The sequence below is a fragment of the Carcharhinus amblyrhynchos genome, chromosome 6 (genome assembly GCF_965287045.1).
Source record: "Carcharhinus amblyrhynchos chromosome 6, sCarAmb.v2.hapA, whole genome shotgun sequence".
In the NCBI taxonomy this organism is placed as follows: Eukaryota; Metazoa; Chordata; class Chondrichthyes; order Carcharhiniformes; family Carcharhinidae; genus Carcharhinus; species Carcharhinus amblyrhynchos.
This window is the reverse complement of record NC_137329.1, coordinates 118,739,172-118,758,874: the sequence shown is the minus strand read 5'-3', so window position 1 is coordinate 118,758,874 and position 19,703 is coordinate 118,739,172. Positions and strand designations below refer to the sequence as shown.

At 47.6% G+C, this 19,703-nt stretch overlaps 1 protein-coding gene across 1 annotated transcript in view; it reads right to left on the bottom strand.

Moving 5' to 3' along the window:
* Positions 1 to 18,933, bottom strand: part of rassf3 (Ras association domain family member 3) — a 169,747-nt gene extending 150,814 nt beyond the window's left edge. Inside the window, exon 1 of the mRNA XM_080191300.1 lies at positions 18,621 to 18,933. Within this exon, the coding sequence (XP_080047426.1) occupies positions 18,621 to 18,933 (313 nt within the window). The remainder of the gene's footprint in view (positions 1 to 18,620) is intronic.
* Between the last annotated feature and the right edge of the window lie 770 nt (positions 18,934 to 19,703).

Genomic DNA, 19,703 nt, shown 5'->3' with positions numbered 1-19,703 from the left:
GGAGTGGCGTTTGGCGAACTCCTTTTCCATTTTGAACAATACATACGGTGCGCAGTTCTGGTCGCCTCACTACAAGAAGGATGTGGAGGCTACTGAGGGGCTGCAGAGGAGATTTACAAGGATGTTGCCCGGATTGGGAGTCATGCCTTATGAGGATAGGTTGAGGGAGCTAGGTCTCTTCTCCCTGGAGAGACAAAGGTTGAGAGGCGACCTGATAGAGGTTTATAAAATGTTGAGAGGTACAGATAGGGTGGATTCTAAGAGGCTATTTCCCAGGGCTGAAATGGTCGCTACGAGAGGACACAGGTTCAAGGTGCTGGAAAGCAAGTACAGAGGAGATAAGAACATAAGAAATAGGAGCAGGAGTAGGCCATCTGGCCCTTCGAGCCTGCCCCGCCATTCAATAAGATCATGGCTGATCTGTCGTGGCTCAGTTCCGCATTCCCGCCCTCTCCCCATAACCCCTAATCCCCTCTCTTATCAAAAACCCATCAACCCGCTTCTTAAAAATATTTAGCGAGGCAGCCTCCACCACTTCAACGGGCAGAGAATTCCAGAGATTCACCACCCTTTGAGTGAAGAAGTTCCTCCTCAACTCCGTTCTAAACTGCCTCCCCTTTATCTTGAGGCTGTGCCCCCTAGTCCTACTGTCCTTTCTGAGCGGGAAGAGTCTCTCCACCTCTATCCTATCCATCCCATTCATCATCTTATACGTCTCAATGAGATCTCCCCTCATTCTTCTAAACTCTAACGAGTACAAGCCTAGTTTATTCAGCCTCTCCTCATAGTTCAACCCCCTCAACTCCGGTATCAGCCTAGTAAACCTCCTCTGCACTCCCTCCAAGGCCAAAATATCCTTGCGTAAGTACGGCGCCCAAAACTGCACACAGTACTCCAGCTGCAGCCTCACCAATGCCCTATATAGCCTCAGCAAGTTTTTCACTCAGAGGGTGGTGAGTGAATGGAATCGGCTGCCGTCGGTGATGGTAGAGGCGAACTCGCTGGGGTCTTTTAAGAGACTTCTGGATGAGTACATGGGATTTAATGGGATTGAGAGTTATAGATAGGTGTGGTAGGTATGGATATGATCGGCGCAACTTGTGGGCCGAAGGGCCTGTTTGTGCTGTAGTGTTCTATGTTCTATAAAGCTTCACATCTGGATCAGCAATTCCTAGCCTTTCCTACATAGTATAAAAATGTGTTGTGAGACACCCCCAATCCTCTCTGTCTCCTCTTACTGGGAACTTCATTTTAAATTTCTTCATGTCCTCTCGTCTGCATCTTTTGTAAACCTCGCCACAAGATTATGAGACATGGACAGAGTGGATAGTCAGAAGCTTTTTCCCAGTGTGGAAGAGTCAATTACTAGGGGGTACAGGTTTAAGGTGTGAGGGGCAAGGTTTAAAGGAGATGTACGAGGCAGATTTTTTACACAGAGGGTGGTGGGTGCCTGGAACTCGTTGCTGGGGGAGGTCGTGGAAGCAGATACGACTTTTAAGGGGCATCTTGGCAAATACATGAATAGGATGGGAATAGAGGGATATGGTCCCCGGAAGGGTAGGGGGTTTTAGCTCAGTCAGGCAGGCTTGGAGGGCTGAAGGGCCTGTTCCTGTGCTGTAACTTCCTTTGCTCTTTGTTCTCTCCCCATCTCTCTCGCTTCTTCCAGGGTTTTTGCTCCCTTTTTGAGTATTGGCCTTTTGTGAGGACATGTGGGGGCTTTTGTTCAGCTCCAAGTCCCATTGGCCATGTGCATGGGACCGACCAACGTAAAATATCCACACCTCGCACATGAGGCTCCTTCCCAGCCGGAGCAGGTGTGGGAAGCCTGAGATTGGTCGGGTTTTGGAGATGCCGCCTGCAGAGCTGGAGACGGAGGTTAGTTATAATTAAATTACATGGATTATTTTTCACGGCCAGTGCAGGTTCTCCCATTGGTTGGGAACCACTGGTCTGGGGCACACGCTTTGTGTCAAGAGTTGCTGTTTTTCAATTTAAGATCACGTTGATTTGTGATTTAAGTCACTGCTCCGAGCAGGCAGCACAGTGGTTAGCACTGCTGCCTCACAGCTCCAGGGTCCTGGGTTCGATTCCCGGCTCGGGTCACTGTCTGTGTGGGTTTCCTGATGGGGGAGTTAAAAAGTCCACTGCACCCTCCCAGGGCCCAGGTTGGTAACAGTGTGCCATGTACTGGTGCTGGTGGACTGGATCTGCTGATAGTGTTGACATTCATGATGGGTTTTGATAATTTGCTCCACACTTTTTTTTACATTCCCTGACCACCATACCTTGCCTTGTAAATATTGCTTCTTATCAGCCTCTCCCAGTGTGACCCTCATGGGCTAGCATCACCAAACTAGGTCTAAGCTATTGCAGCACTGCAACTGAGAACACATTTCCCAGTTGCGTACAGTTCATCTCTAAGAATTCAGTTTCCAGTTTGGGCTCTCTGTTAAATGTCGTCCCATCCCAGACCTTCGTCTAACTCTCTCTCAGGGTGGCACGGTAGCATAGTGGTTAGCACTGCTGCCTCACAGCTCCAGGGTCCTGGGTTCGATTCCCGGCTCGGGTCACTGTCTGTGTGGAGACTGCACATTCTCCTCGTGTCTGCGTGGGTTTCCTCCAGGAACTCCGGTTTCCTCCCATGTGCAGGTTAGATTGATTGGCCATGCTAAGAAGTTGCCCCTTAGTATCCAGCGATGCGTAGGTTAGAGGGATTAGCGGGTATAATATATGGGGGTAGGGCCTGGATGGGATTGTGTTCGGTGCAGACTCGATGGGCCTCTTTCTGCACTGTAGGGTTCTATGATTCAGTCTCTATAGTTGTCGTTGCTCTTAACATGACATGAATTGCCACAAACCACAAGGACAATTCAGCTGATTTGACTTATTATTGTCACACGTGTTAGTATACAGTGAAAAGTATTATTCCTTGCATGCTATGCAGACAAAGCATATCGCTCATAGAGAAGGAAAGGAGAGAGTGCAGAATGTAGTGTCACAATCATAGCTAGGGTGCAGAGAAAGATCAACTTAATGCGAGGTAGGTCCATTCAAAAGTCTGACAGCAGCAGGGAAGAAGTTGTTCTAGAGGCAGTTGGTACGTGACCTCAGACTGTTGTACCTTCTTCCCGTTTCCCTCGCTGGTGAGGGTGAGTGTGATTAACCTTCCCTCAGGGGGCAGTGAGTGTTCCTCAGCAATGTTTATCTTCCCGGCAATATGAACCACCTTGTATCCATACTGCCGGAACCCATTTTTGATTCTGGCCCATGGTTTAGGTGTTTTAAAGTTTATTTATCTATTAGTCACAAGTGCGCTTACAATGAAGTTACTGTGAAAATCCCCTAGTCGCCACACCCTGGTGCCTGTTCGGGTACACTGAGGGAGAATTTAGCACGGCCAATGCACCCAAGCAGCATGCCTTTCAGATTGTGGGGGGAAACTGGAGCATCCGGAGGAAACCCACGCAGACACGGGGAGAACGTGCAGACTCCACACAGGCAGGGACCTAAGGCCGGAATTGAACCCGGGTCACTGGTGCTGTGAGGCAGCCATGCTAACCACTGTGCCACCGCGTTGAACGAATGGTGAGCGATGACTAATTCAAACACAATGCTGAACAAGTATGCAGGGTATCTCCCACACCAATCCGAGGGCCTCTTTCTCCAGCTGAGAATATTCGTATGGCAATGTTTCTCAGACCCTCACTGTGCACTCTTTTATTATTCATGCACAGGCCGCTTATTGCCCATCCCTAGTTGCCCAAGGGTAGCTGAGAGTCAACCACATTGCTGTGGCTCTGGAGTCTCACATAGGCCAGACCAGATAAGGATGGGAGATTTCCTTCCCTAAAGGACATTAGTGAACCAGATGGGTTATTCTGACAATTGACAATGATTTCATGGTCATCAGTAGCTCATTAATTCCAGATATTTTTGATTTGAATTCCAATTCCACCATCTGCCGTGGCGGGATTCGAACCCGGGTCCCCAGAAGTTTCTGGCTTAATAGTCTAGTGACAATACCACTCAGCCATCACCTTCCCCTTTGCATGGGCGCTGCTCCTAATTCCATTGGACTAGTACCTCTTTGACTTGTCATTAGTGCATTCGGATCACGGTATCCCAGGCTTCCAGCAGGTGTCAAGCTGGCTTTCAAAGCTCTGAAAGCAGCCTTCATCCAATCAGAACTCTTCCTTCCTTCTGGTCAACTTGCAGAATGGTTCAGTCAAAGGTTTAGGAAGTGCCTCGCGCAATAGTTCACCAGTCCCCGGAAAAACACTCAATCTGCTGCCATTTTGGGGTTGGCCTCTCTCTGCTCTTGCCTTCCATCTTGTCTTTGGCTGGATTGATTCCGCATGTCCATCACAATACGCCCTGCGGCCGCTGGCTTTGTCTCTCTCAGAAAACGCATGTTGGAGTTGATTGCAAGTCTTGCTGACTGCAGTCTAGCCAACGCTAATCTCAGGCTCTGATTATTTTCCTCTCTCATCTGTTCCGTAATAAATGATATTATCTGAGATTGTGGTTGTTCCTGGGATCCCTGGTGTCGCCTTATGGGCATTGTGTCGGTAAATTTCTGGTGCTACATTGCTCTTGTATCAGTAAAACCCACAATGAGTGACGAAAGTTGACACCTTTCTTGAACCAGGATGAAAGTTCAGTTGACGGGGATCCCCGTTTTAACTCAAATTTGGAAAATACCTTGCTTGTCAACAACTCTTTGTCTCCAGTGGGAATTGGATGTTGTTTGTAGAAACTCATAGAATCCCTACAGTGCAGAAGGAGGTCATTCAGCCCATCGAGTCTGCACCAACAATAATCCCACCCAGGCCCTATCTCCGTAACCCCACATATTTACCCACTAATCTCTCTAACCTACGCGTCCCGGGACATTAAGAGGCAATTCAGCATGGCCCATCAACCTAACCCACACATCTTTGGAGTGTGGGAGGAAACTGGAGGAAACCCACGTAGACACAGAGAGAATACAAACTCCACACAGATAGCGACCCAAGCCAGGAATCGAATCCAGTGCGACCCACTGTGCTATCATGCCACCCTAATGTTCTCTCTCTGCTGTTTCATTCACTTGTGCCTTCTCAGTATAGAATCATAGAATCCCTACAGTGCAGAAGGCGGCCATTTGGCCCATCAAGCCTACAACTGACAACAATCCCACCCAGCTCCTATCCCTGTATCCCAAGCATTTATCCTGCTAATCCCCCTAACCTACACATTTTGGGACACCAAGAGAGAATTTAGCCAATCAAACTAACCCGCACACCTTTGGAGTGTGGGAGGAAACCGGAGCACCCGGAGGAAACCCACGCAGACACGGGGAGCACATGCAGGCTCCACACAGACAGGCACCCGAGGCTGGAATTGAACCCGGGTCCCCGGCGCTGTGAGGCAGCAGTGCTAACCACTGTGCCACCGTGCCACCCTAAATCAGGAGGATCTGACGGCCAAACGGATCTGAGGGTCTGGTGTCACTATTTGGTTGAGGCGCGACTGCGGCCAAGCTCTGCTGCAGCGCCTGCTCCTTCGACTGGGGCCTCAGTCAACCACTTCCTCAATCTTTGCCCCAACTTTTCCTCTCAGACTAAAAGCTTTCCCAAGTTTTGCGTTCTCACGATCTGCAACTTCTCAATTCCTTAAATAACTGACCCAGACGTCTCTCTGAGCTTTGTGTGGATTTCACTGAATTCACTTTCAATTTGATGTGTTCCCAGGGCACTTCCTCTGCTTATTTGAGGCTCAGCATCCTCCTTCAATCACTCCAAATTCAGCCTCTACACTCCAAACCCCGACTCTCACATCTGCACTGAGGCATTGATGAGTCTGGAGTAAAGTGTTAGCGTGGATTGAGGATTGGCGATCCAACAGGAGCAGAGAGTCGGAATAAATGGGTGTTTTTCCAGTTGTACTAGCTACAAGATACACTGCAGCAATTCACCAACAATCCTTCTACACAGAACATAGAACTTTAGAGTGGACTACAGGCCCTTCAGCCCTCGATGTTGTGCTGACCTGTGAAACCAATCTAAAGCCCATCTAACCTACACTAGTCCACTATCATCCGTATGTTTATCCAATGACCATTTAAATACCCTTAATGTTGGCTCTTAATGTCCATCTAGAAAAACAAAGGCAGCAGATACATGGGAACGCCATCACCATCCTGACTTGGGAATATATCAGCCGTTCCTTCGCAGTCGCTGAGTTAAAATCCTGGAATTCCCTCCCTAACGCCATTGTGGGTCAACCCACAGCGCGTGGACTGCAGCGATTCAAGAAGGCAGCTCGCCACCACCTCCTCAAGGGGCAACTAGGGATGGGTAATAAATGCTGGGCCCAGCCAGTTAAAGTTTATTTATTAGTCACGAGTAAGGCTTACATTAACATTGCAATGAAGTTACTGTGAAATTCCCCTAGTCGCCACCCTCCAGCACCTGTCAATGCGCCTAACCAGCATGTGGGAGGAAACTGGAGCGCCCGTGGGAAACCCACACAGACATGGGGAGAATGTGCAACCTCCACGCAGACAGTGACCCAAGCTGGGAATCGAACCCGGGTCCCTGGCAATGCCCATGTCCATGAATGAGTTTTTAAAAATAACACAAGACGGCCCTCTGCCAACACATTTAGCAATTCCTTGGAGTAGGCATTTCTTTTCATAGAACAGTCTGATAATTGGTGACTTGTGTCAACACATTGTAGCTTAGAAATCTTCCTCCTCTGTAACATTCCTTTTATTCTGGCTGTGTCTATTCTTAGCCTTTTGTCAGTGACACTTTTCATTGAATGGACGTTGTCCCTCAGGGATCGCTTATCACACAACACTGAGAGCCGATTTTCTCTCTGTATAGTATACCTGTCAGTATATTGGATAAGTAGAGCCCCCCCAGGTATGGCTTCTCCTAACGCCAGGCTTTCAGCAGCGAAGATGTTTTTCACTGCCCTTTTAAATTTCCTCGCCATCCCAAACCAATGAGCTACATTTATCATTCTTTCCCAACAAGGTTACGACAAACGGGTGGCACGGTGGCACACTGGTTAGCACTGCTGCCTCACAGTGCCAGGGAGCCGCGTTTGATTCCCAGTTTGGATCACTCTCTGTGCGGAGTTTGCACGTTCTCCCCGTGTCTGTGTGGGTTTCCTCCGGGTGCTCCGGTTTCCTCCCACAGTCTGAAAGACGTGCTGGTTAGGGTGGATTGGCCGTGCTAAATTCTCCCTCAGTGTACCCGAACAGGTGCCGGAGTGTGGCGACTAGGGGATTTCCACAGCAACTCCACTGCAGTAAGCCTACTTGTGACAGTAATAACTAAACTTTAACAACTTTAAACCCCGTTGTGCTAGAATACCCATCTAGAGGATTGGCATGTCAAACATCGCTAAAAAACACCCCACCTCATATCTACCAGTTCATCTAAGACAGGAAACCTGAGTGCACGCTTCTCTAAATTTAATTTCTTTAATGTTTTGTTTGCGCTCAGGATTTTCTCAACCGTGGTAAGTTTCACCATAATACCTAGCTTCAAAATGTCATGAGGTCTCATCTGAGCTCACAACCAGTTCAAAGGCCCAATTCAACTTTTTAATTGATCTGTTTCTATACTTCTGAATCTTCAGAATTGAACCCCCGACGCAGAAAATACACGCAGAACCTTTTTTGTTATTCGTGGGTCATGGGCATCGCTGGCTGGCCAGTATTTATTGCCCATCCCTAGTTGCCCTTGGAGGGCAGTTGAGAGTCAACCACATTGCTGTGGCTCTGGAGTCACATTAGACCAGACCAGGTAAGGACAGAGGTGGCGTGGTAGAACGGTGGTGAGCACTGCTGCCTCACAGCGCCAGGGATCCGGGTTCAATTCCAGCCTCAGGTCTGTGTGGAGTCTGCACATTCCCCCATGTCCTGCGTGGGTTTCCTCTGGGTGCTCCGGTTTCCTCCCAAAGATATGCAGACTAGATTGATTGGTCATGCTAAATTGCCCTTTAGTGTCAGGTGGACTAGCAGAGTAAATGTGTGGGGATAGGGCCTGTGGTTGACGCACACTCAATGGGCCAAATGGCCTCCTTCAGCAACGTATGAATTCTATGATTTCCTTCCCTAAAGGACATTCCTGAACCAGATGAGTTTTAATGATAATGGTTTCATAGTTCCAGATATTTTTTATTGAATTCAAATTCCACCATCTGCCTTGGGTGGGATTCGAACCTGTGTCCCCAGAACATTAGTTAAATTTCGAGCTGAGCGATAACACCACTCGGCCATCACTTCCCCTGGGGTGATTCAGAAGTGCGAGTGCATGCTCTGAGCTAGGTCTGACACCTATACAACTGCATGGAATAAAAAGTCCTGGTTGCTTTCAGAACCCTTCCTGCAACGTAGCTGCCCTGTAATAAGAAGTGATTTATTCTGTTGAATCTTAACTAGCACGGGTCATTAACTTTTTATTGTAAATCCCAGAAAGTCTTCAAAGAATTCTGTAACCTCAGCACTGTGATTGGGTTCAATGTCAAACAAAATGTCATGAATTATTTGAATAAGGTCCTTTATATGTTGCTTGGCAGGCAGTGCATCTACTGGTCATACCACACTGAAGGTAAAAACATTTTCTCGTAACATTCCTGTGAACTTTTGCTTACGATGCCAGTTCTTTGTGAGCTCTGTGCCTGCGGGCAGGTGCTTAGTCATCATTCACCAAACTGTGGCTACGTTCTTTTCACTCTGGGTAGGGCAAGGAGGCAGGTCCTGAGTCTCCCTCATTCATCTGATCCACGAGCTGGTCGTCCAGGGAAGGCGATGGCCTCGTGGCATTATTGCTAAACTATTAATCCGGAAACTCAGCTGATGCCCCATGAACCCGGGTTCGAATCCCAGTGCGGCAGAATTTGAATTTAATAAAAAATATCTGGAATTAAGAATCTACTGATGACCATGAAACCATTGCCGATTGTCGGAAAAACCCATCGGGTTCACTTTAGGGAAGGAAATCTGTCGACCTTACCATGTCTGGCCTACATCTGAGTCCAGAGCCACAGTAATGTGGTTGACTCTCAACTGCCCTCCAAGGTTAATTAGGGATGGGCAATAAATGTGGTGATGCTGGCGTTGGACTGGGGTAAAAACAGTAAGAAGTCTCACAACGCCAGGTTGGACTTTAACCTGGCGTTGTGAGACTTCTTACAATAAATGCTGACCAGCCAGTGACGTCCATGTCCCACGAATGAATAAATAAAAATCAGAAGGTTATGGTTTCACCGTCCCTCCAGAGGGATAACCAAGGTTGATATTTCAGTGCAGTACTGAGGGAGTGTTGCACTGCCAGCGGCGCCATATTCTGGATGAATCTGCCCTCTCAAGTGGAGAAAAAAGCTCCCATGGCACTATTTCAAAGACAAACAGTGATATTCTCTCTGATGTCCTGGTTAATGCTTTTCTCTCAACTTTCCCTCCTGTTTATAGTGAAGGGTTTCTTCCACAACTCGCTGTTCAGTTGAGGTCACTGCGCCGCCTTCTCCCAGGATGGTCCTCAGTGAGGTGTCTCTGCCGCCCTTCACTGACTCCTGGAGACTGATCTTCAATTCCTGGAAACTCCGGGCCAATCCTGTTGGATTAGCGACCCTACTTCTGCGGTATCCCAGAAATGGTTGTTATACCCTTGAAATGATACATCAATCCTTGCTTAGGGATTGGGAAACAGAAGCAAGGACTGTTTCTGATTTCTAAAACAAACTTCCCAGGGTGAAGAATCAGGGTGAAGCATCACCACAGCTGGTTGTGGATTTTTTAAAATGCTCCAAAGCCTGAGGAGAACATCTGGAGGTGGTCACTCCTAGTCACTCTTGTTGAAACAAGAATCCGAGAATCGATTAGAAGCTGAGAGCTACTCTGCACTGTTTGTTAAAAAGACTGTAATTCCACAGAGTGCAATGGGTGATAGTATACAAAGGGATTTTTTGTAGTTTAAAGTGCAAATTACCCATAAAAGGAAAATAGTGTTTAGTCTGCAGTGTTCTTTTAGTAATTTGTTACAGTAAAAGTATTAAGATGTGATATCTTGCCATAGCATAAGAACATAAGAAATAGGAGCAGGAGTAGGCCATCTAGCCCTTCGAGCCTGCCCTGCCATTCAATAAGATCATGGCTGATCTGAAGTGGATCAGTTCCACTTTCCCGCTTTCTCCCCATAACCCTTAATTCCCTTGTCTATCAGAAATCTATCTACCCGTGACTTAAATATATTTAGCGAGGTAGCCTCCACCACTTCAACGGGCACAGAATTCCAGAGATTCACCACCCTTTGAGTGAAGAAGTTCCTCCTCAATTCTGTTCTAAACTGGCCCCCCCCCCCCCTTATCTTGAGGCTGTGCCCTCTAGTCCTGCTATCCTTTTCAAGCGGAAACAATCTCTCTACCTCTACCCTATCTAGCCCGTTCATTATCTTGTAAGTCTCTATGAGATCCCCCCTCAGCCTTCTAAACTCTAACGAGTACAGGCCCAGTCTATTTAATCTCTCCTCATAAGCTAACCTCCTCATCTCTGGTATCAGCCTGGTGAACCTTCTCTGTACTCCCTCCAAGGCCAATATATCCTTTTGCAAATAAGGAGACCAAAACTGCACACAGTACACCAGCTGCAGCCTCACCAGTGACCTGTACAGTTGCAGCAAGACCTCCCTGTTCTTATATTCTATCCCCCTCGCTATAGAGGCCAACATTCCATTCGCCTTGTTGACCACCTGCTGCACCTGCAGAATGGGTTTTTGCGATTCGTGCACAAGGACCCCCAGGTCCCTCTGCACCGTAGCATGCTGCAGCTTTTCGCCCTTTAAATAATATTCCCTCCTACTATTATTTCTACCAAAGTGGATAACCTCACATTTGCTAATGTTCTTTCAGGAAGTTCAAATCTGTTTTTAAAAGTTATCGATCTGTCCAGTGAACATGACAACTTGTGCAGATATACTCCCAGGCCCTTCTGTTCCTGCACTGCCTTTAGAATAACATCTTTTATTGCTAAATACCTATCAGACAAAACTATCTTTCTTCCTTGTGTGGATACAAGGCAAAAAAACATGTTAAAAGATTTTCAAGGCACAGATTATATCCTTACGGTTATGTACAGATAATATCTCTAAATGTAAAGAATGTGTATCCTTCTCTAGAAAGCAGGCTGACCTCACTCTATATGAATATTGTTGACTGCAGTTGCAGTTTTTTAATTCCACACTGTTAACTAGAGCATGAATATAAAATGGAACAATATAAATGTAAATAAATAATCTAACCAGCCCGCTTAAAGGACCACCCATCCATCACCTCCATCACCGATAGACAACAGCAGCAGCATGTACCATCTACAAGATACATTGTAAGAACTCAGCAAGACTCCTGCAATAGCACGTTTCAAACCAGTGAGTTCTACCACATAGAAGGGCAAGAGTAGCACATGGAAGTTTCCCAAATCACTCACCGTCCTGACTTGGAAATATATCAGCCATTCCTTCACTGTCGCCGGGTCAAAATCCTGGGGAACTCGCTCCCTAACAGCACTGTGGGTGTACCTACACCACAGGGACTGCAGCAGTTCAAGAAGGTGTCTCAACACCGCCTTCCCAAGGGCAATTAGGGATGGGCAATAAATGCTGGCCTAGCCAGTGATGCTCTGTGAAAGGTTAAAGAAAAATGGCCAGAAGAGAGAAGCTTCTTATTGACTACCCGAGCGATAATCTCTTGCTGTTTAGCAACGGCATGCTTATCAATGGAGGAGGGATGTGTCAGCACCACGTAGACATTCTGGAAATTTCAGGCGCGTCTTATGGTGCACATTCAGACCACAGGCAGTTATGATAAACTTGCAGTAAGAATGCAAAGTTTCAGTGCTTGCTAAGACCATTATGCAGCAGCAGAACAGTGAACGGTGCGGGCAAAATGCCAAGTGAATTCACAAGGGAGAACCCATTAATCATTCCTCCAGAAGATAGCACCAATGGTTCAATTAGCAAGTACTCCCTGTGACATGCAGAAAATTCTCTGCCCAATGGTGAAGACACAAGAAAGTAACTAGACCTCTGAGTTCTGCCTACCCATTATTTTCAGTTCTGCACTGCGCACTTACATGTTACAACAATCAACGTAGCACTTTAATTGGATTCAGGTATGAAGTATTGCTCAAATTTCTTAGGGAATTGTTTTTGCGACATCTCCTCGTTATCCAGAAAGTTAGTATGAGCTACTGGTTTGCTGTGTCTGAGAATCATACGCCTGAGAGATCACAGAGACTTTAATAATATCAATACTGGCTAAAAAGAAACACAGGAGGTAAGAGATAGGGAGGATTTCTTTCAAAACTTCCGTCATCAATAAACGGATGGGAAATCCCACTGGATGGAACCACAAAGATACAAATACAAATAATTGCAACCCAAGGCTTTGAAGTGTCACCTTGGTAGGTTACAACATGGGATTTAATAAGTCTAAGTTTATCGATTAGTGTCACAAGTAGGCTTACATTAACACTACAATGAAGTTACTGTGAAAATCCCCTAGTCGCCACACTCTGGCGCCTGTTTGGGTACACTGAGGGAGAATTTAGCACAGCCCAATTCAAGAACAGCTTCTTCCCTGCTGCCATTCGACTTTTGAATGGACTTCCCTCAGATTAAGATGATCTTTCTCTCCATCCTAGCTGTGACTGTAACACTACCTTCTACACCCTCTCCTTCTCGATGAGTGGACACTCTCCCTTCCACCTTCTTCTGTCGGGGAAAAGATACAAAAGTCTGAGGTCACGTACCGACCGACTCAAGAACAGCTTCTTCCCTGCTGCCATCAGACTTTTCAATGGACCTCCCTCATATAAAGATGATCTTTCTCTACACCCTAGCTGTGACTGTAACACTACATTCTTCACTTTCTCCTTCTCTATGAATGGTACGCTTTGTCTGCATAGCACGCAAGAAACAAACTTTTCACTGTGTACAATAACAAATCAAATCAAAACCTAACCAGCATGACTTTCGGAGGAAATCATGGCACTCGGAAGAAACCCACCCAGACCAGGGGAGAACATGTAGACTCTGCACAGACAGTAACCCAAGCTGGGAATTGAACCTGGGTCCCTGGCACTGTGAGGCAGCAGTGCTAACCACTGTGCCACCCTTATGCATTGCAGCTGGTAATAATCACAAAAGCTACTGACTCATTATAAAACCAAACTGACTCACTAACTTCCTTCAGTTAAGGAAGCCTATCACCCCTAGATGTTTTGCCCTACACACGGGTTCCTGAGAGGATGCAGAGCCAATCGCATAGGCAAGTTGTCTCAATCACCCTAAAGAATTAGGCAGCATTGTCTTGTCAATGTTGCTGATTTTCCAAGTACAGATATTTTATAAAGGTGGATACGATCACAGGGAGGTGGACTGAAAGTCATTGGGAGCGATGAGGAGAATTTTCTACCACTCAGATAGTGAGAGAATCTGGAATGTTCTATCTGAAGAGCTGGTGGGAGCTGATTCCGTGAAATAACTTTAAGAAGGGAGTTGGACAGATGCCTGAGGGCGGGGAGCTCACTGAGTTACAGACAGGAATCAGGCAATAAGCATGGCTGCTCTTCCAGAGGGCTGACACAGGATCAAAGGGCTGAAGGGCCTCCTCCTGTGTTGCAATTTTTAAAAACATGCAATGCCACACGCGCCCTCGCGATTACACTCCCACAAATAGGCAATGGTGAGTTTGGAGCAGAAGATACAAATAGGTCAAAGGTGAACAGACTGAAGGAAAAAATGTCAATGCCAAGAACCCCAAACTGTAATGGAACTCCAAAATTCTAATACTACCCTCAATTCAACTGGAGGGCTGTGGGGTGGGGGAACATTTTTGACCCGCAGATCAAAAATGAATTTATTTCAACACATATTTCAGTTCAGCACACAATAGAGAATTGGTTTGCGCTGAATGAAAATATTGGGAGAGTGTCCAACTATTCCAACAATCAATGACCACCAGCCAACCTCCATTCCCAGAAAATGTCCCAATTTATTTGGCAGGTTGACAACATAAGAACATAAGAAATAGGAGCAGGAGTAGGCCATCTATCCCTTCGAGCCTGCCCCGCTGTTCAATAAGATCAAGGCTGATCTGAAGTGGATCAGTTCCACTTTCCCGCCCTCTCCCCATAACCCTTAATCCCCTTGCCTACCAAAAACCTATCTACCCGCGTCTTAAATATATTTAGCGAGGCAGCCTCCACCACTTCAACAGGCAGAGAATTCCAGAGATTCACCACCCTTTGAGTGAAGAAGTTCCTCCTCAACTCCATTCTAAACTGCACCCCCCCCCTCTTATCTTGAGGCTGTGCCCCCTAGTCCTGCTGTCCTTTCTGAGCGGGAAGAATCTCTCCACCTCTACCCTATCCATCCCCTTCATCATCTTATACGTCTCAATAAGATCCCCCCTCATCCTTCTAAACTCCAACGAGTACAAGCCCAGTCTATTTAGTCTCTCTTCAAAGTTCAACCCCCTCAACTCCGGTATCAGCCTAGTGAACCTCCTCTGCACTCCCTCCAAGGCCAAAATATCCTTGCGCAAGTGCGGCGACCAAAACTACACACAGTACTCCAGCTGCGGCCTCACCAGTGCCCTGTACAATTGCAGCAAGACCTCCCTACTTTTATATTCAATCCCCCTCGCTATGAAGGCCAGCATCCCATTTGCCTTCCTGATCACCTGCTGCACCTGCAGGCTGGGTTTTTGCAACTCATGCACAATGACCCCCAGGTCCCTCTGCACCGTATTATGCTGCAGCTTTTCGCCCTTTAAGTAGTAGTCCCTCCTACTATTATTCCTGCCAAAGTGGATAACCTCACACTTGCTAACATTGTACTCCATCTGCCAGGTCCTGGCCCATTCACTCAGTCTATCCCAATCCCTCTGCAGACTTTCCACACCCTCCTCACAATTTGCTTTTCCACTTATCTTTGTGTCATCAGCAAATTTCGACACCCTACACTCAGCTCCCTCCTCCAGATCATCTATATAAATGGTAAATAGCTGAGGCCCCAGCACCGATCCCTGCGGCACTCCACTAGTCACCAACCGCCAATCAGAATAGCACCCATTGATACCAACTCTCTGTTTCCTATTTGACAGCCAATCCTCTATCCACACTAACACCTTACCCCCAACTCCATGCCCCCTAACCTTCTGTAACAACCTTTTGTGCGGCACCTTATTAAACGTCTTCTGAAAATCAAGAAACACCACATTCACCAGCTCTCCTCTATCCACCGCACTAGACGCATCCTCGTAGAATTCCAATAAATTCGTCAGACACAACTTCCCCTTAACGAATCAGTGCTGTGTCTGCTCTATCAAACAATTCTTCTCAAGATGCCTCGCTATTTCTTCTTTGATGACGGATTCAAGCATTTTTCCTACAACAGACGTTAAACTAACCGGCCTATAATTCCCTTCCTTTTGCCTGCTACCCTTTTTAAACAGCGGCATAACATTAGCCGTTTTCCAATCTTCTGGCACTTCCCCGGAATCCAGCAAGGTTTGGAAAATAATCACTAAGGCATCCACTATCACCTCTGCCATTTCCTTCAGAACCCTGGGATGCATTCCATCCGGTCCTGGGGACTTGTCCACCATCAGTCCCGCTAGTCTGTCGAGCACCACCTCTCTAGTGACAATGATCTCATTCAGGCCCTCAACTCCTACCATCCTTCTATCGTTAACACCCGGCAAACTATTCGCGTCCTCCTCCGTGAAGACCGAAGCAAAAAACTTATTCAAGACCTCAGCCATTTCTCCATCCCCCACCACTAAATCCCCCCTCTCATCCTCTAAGGGTCCAACATTCACCCTAGCCAGCCTCCTCCTCTTTACATATTTATAAAAACTCTAACTATCCTTTTTTATATTTAGTGCTAGTTTAGCTTCACAGTCTATCCTTCCTTTCTTTATCAACTTCTTCGTCATTCTTCGTTGATTTTTAAACCTCTCCCAATCCTCTACTCGCCCACTACTTTTAGCCACTCTAAACGCATCAGCTTTTAATTTAATACTCTTTTAATTTAACAGCTTTTAATTTAATACAATGGTGCAAAGAAGGAAGCGTTCCTGACAAGCCTTCTTGCACAATGCTTCCCGTATCTGGGAACTTATCCATCTTGAAGGACAAGGACAGCAGCTACCTGGGAACACCTTCATTGCCATGTTCCTCTCCAAGCCATTTGCCATCCTGAGTTGGAAATTCCCCACAGAGCCAGGGACCCGGGTTCGATTCCGGCCTTGGGTCACTGTCTATGTGGAATGTGCATGTTCTCCCCATGTCTGTGTGGGTTTCCTCCGGGTGCTCCAGTTTCCTCCCACAGTCTGAAAGACATGTTGGTTAGGGTGCATTGGCCATGCTAAACTCTCCCTCAGTGTACCCGAACAAGCGCCAGAGTGTGGCAACTAGGGTATGTGCAGAGGGACGTCAGGGTCCTTGTGCATGAGTCGCAAAAACCCAGCCTGCAGATGCAGCAGGTGGTCAGGAAGGCTAATGGGATGCTGGCCTTCATAGCGAGGGGGATTGAATATAAAAGTAGGGAGGTCTTGCTGCAGCTGTATAGGGCATTGGTGAGGCCGCAGCTGGAGTACTGTGTGCAGTTTTGGTCGCCGCACTTACGCAAGGATATCTTGGCCTTGGAGGGAGTGCAGAGGAGGTTTACTAGGCTGATACCGGAGTTGAGGGGCTTGAGCTATGAGGAGAGGCTGAATAAATTAGGCTTGTACTCGTTAGAGTTTAGAAGAATGAGGGGAGATCTCATTGAGACGTATAAGATGATGAATGGGATGGATAGGATAGAGGTGGAGAGACTCTTCCCGCTCAGAAAGGACAGTAGGACTAGAGGGCACAGCCTCAAGATAAAGGGAGGGCGGTTTAGAACGGAGTTGAGGAGGAACTTCTTCACTCAAAGGGTGGTGAATCTCTGGAATTCTCTGCCCATTGAGGTGGTGGAGGCTGCCTCGCTAAATATTTTTAAGACGCGGGTTGATGAGTTTTTGATAAGCGAGGGGATTAAGGGTTATGGGGAGAGGGCGGGAATGTGGAACTGAGCCACAACAGATCAGCCATGATCTTATTGAATGGCGGGACAGGCTCAAAGGGTTAGATGGCCTACTCCTGCTTCTATTTCCCATGTTCTTATGTTCTTATGTATTTCATAGTAACTTCATTGCGGTGTTAATATAAGCCTACTTGTGACACCTGGGCGCCACAGTGGTCAGCACTGCTGCCTCACAGCACCAGCGGCCTGGGTTCGATTCCCAGCTTGGGTCACTGTCTATCTGGAGTTTGCGCATTCTCCCCATGTCTGTGTGGGTTTCCTCCTAATGTTCTGGTTTCCTCCCACAGTCCAAAAGACATACTGGTTAGGGTGCATTGACCTGAACAGGCCCACAGATCAGGGGCTAGGGGAATTTCACAGTGGCTTCATTGCAGTGTTAATGGAAACCTTACTCGTGATTAACAAACAAACTTTATTTTAATAAATAAACTTCAAATATATCACTGTTCCTTCAGTGTGGCTGGGTCAAAATCCTGGATATACCTGCACCACACAAACTGCAGCAGTTTAAGAAGGGGGCAAACCAGCATCTTCTCAAGGACAATTCCACCCAGAACCCAGGTTCAATTCCCAGCGCGGGTCACTGTCTGTGCAGAGTCTGCACATTCTCCCTGTGTCTGCGTGGGTTTCCCCCGGGTGCTCTGGTTTCCTCCCACAGTCTGAAAGACGTGCTGGTTAGGGTGCATCGGCCATGCTAAATTCTCCCTCAGTGTTACCCGAACAGGCGCCGCAGTGTGGCGACTAGAGGGATTTTCACAATAACTTCATTGCAGTGTCAATGTAAGCCTACTTGTGACACTAACAAATTTAAACTTAAAATATATCACTGTTCCTTGACTGTGGCTGGGTCAAAATTATGGAACTCCCTCTCTAACCGCACTGTGGATGTATCTACACCTCAGGAAGTTAACGTTTATTTATTAGTCACGAGGCTCTCGTTAACACTGCAATGAAGTTACTGTAAAATTGCCCTAGTTGCCACACTCCGGCGCCTGTTCGGGTCAATGCACCTAACCAGTACATCTTTCGGACTGTGGGAGGAAACCGGAGCACCCGGAGGAGACCCACACAGACACGGGGAGAACGTGCAGACTCCACACACACACACACACACACACACACACACAGCGACCCAAGCCAGGAATCGAACCCCAGACCCCCCGGGCACTGTGAGGCAGCAGTGCTAACCGCTGTGCCAAGGCTCAAGAAGGCAGCTCACCACCACTTTTTCCAGGGTCGGGCAATAAATGCCAGCTGTGCCAGTGGCACCCACATCCTTCTTAAAGCCTCCAAATTTTAGCTAAGGAGAGAACTCTTTTAACACGAGAGTAAATCAGCTGGTTACTCACTGCCACGTGAAGGACACAACCCTCTGCACACTTAGCCAGACAACCCCACAGTCTTCTGGCGATATTTCGCCCGTCCGCTGCCACCGGCAGGCTTTTTAGACCGAGGAGGAAAAGCTATGCAGGGGAAGCTGCTTCCAGCACTCACCTGTACACCTGAGCAAGTGGCCGCACACAAACTGGCAGCAGCGGTCACACCAGGAACTGTCAGACACCAGGCGGATAAAGTGATGCCCTTCTCCCTTCTCCTCCTTCACCCGGGGGTCCCTGGCCTCGGAGAAGATGGTCCTCACGTCCGGGGGTCGGTACCTCTTCCGTCCCTTGGCCAGGGGGCTGTGTTCCTTGCTCGCCTCCCAGACAGAAGCCCTGAGCCTCGGCTCTCCCTCGCTGTCCTTGCCGCTGGGGCGTGGATGGTGCGCTGGGACAGGCAGTGCGCTCCTGGGCACTTTTAAACCTTTCATATCTCTCTCTCTCTCCCCCCTTTTGCTGCTTTCTCCTCTGGGGGGAGTTTATTTTTTTTTCCTTTCTGTTCCGGATCCCAGATGAAACAAAAATTATACGCAGAGATATACACACACCACAAACTATTTCAATAACATCGGATCAGGTTTCAGTGCCCCAGCCCTGCGGGACTGCATCGACTCTCTCGAGTTATAAGGAAGTCACAGTGCACCAGCATCTTACTTCTGCGGCAAGAGGTGCGTTGCATTACTTCTCACGCTGACTCTATAGCTAAGAAAACCCACCAACGCCTCTACTTTCTCAGGAGACTAAGGAAATTTGGCCAGGACTCTCACCAACTTTTACAGATGCACCAAAGAAAGCATTCTTTCTGGTTATATCACAGCTTGGTATGGGCTCCTTGCTCTGCCCAAGACCGCAACACAAGAACACAAGAAATAGGAGCAGGAGTAGGCCATCTAGCCCTTCGAGCCTGCCCCGCCATTCAATAAGATCATGGCTGATCTCAAGTGGATCAGTTCCACTTTCCCGCCCTCTCCCCATAACCCTTAATTCCCTTGTAGTTCCACAAGGAACGTAGCCCAATCCATCACGCAAACCAGCCTCCCATCCGTGGACTGTGTCCACACTTCCCACTGCCTCGGCAGCATAATTAAGGACCCCACGCACCCCAGACATTCTCTCTTCCACTGGGAAAAAGACGCAAAAGTCTGAGGTCACGGACCAACCCGCTCAAGAACAGCTTCTTCCCTGCTGCCGTCAGACCTTT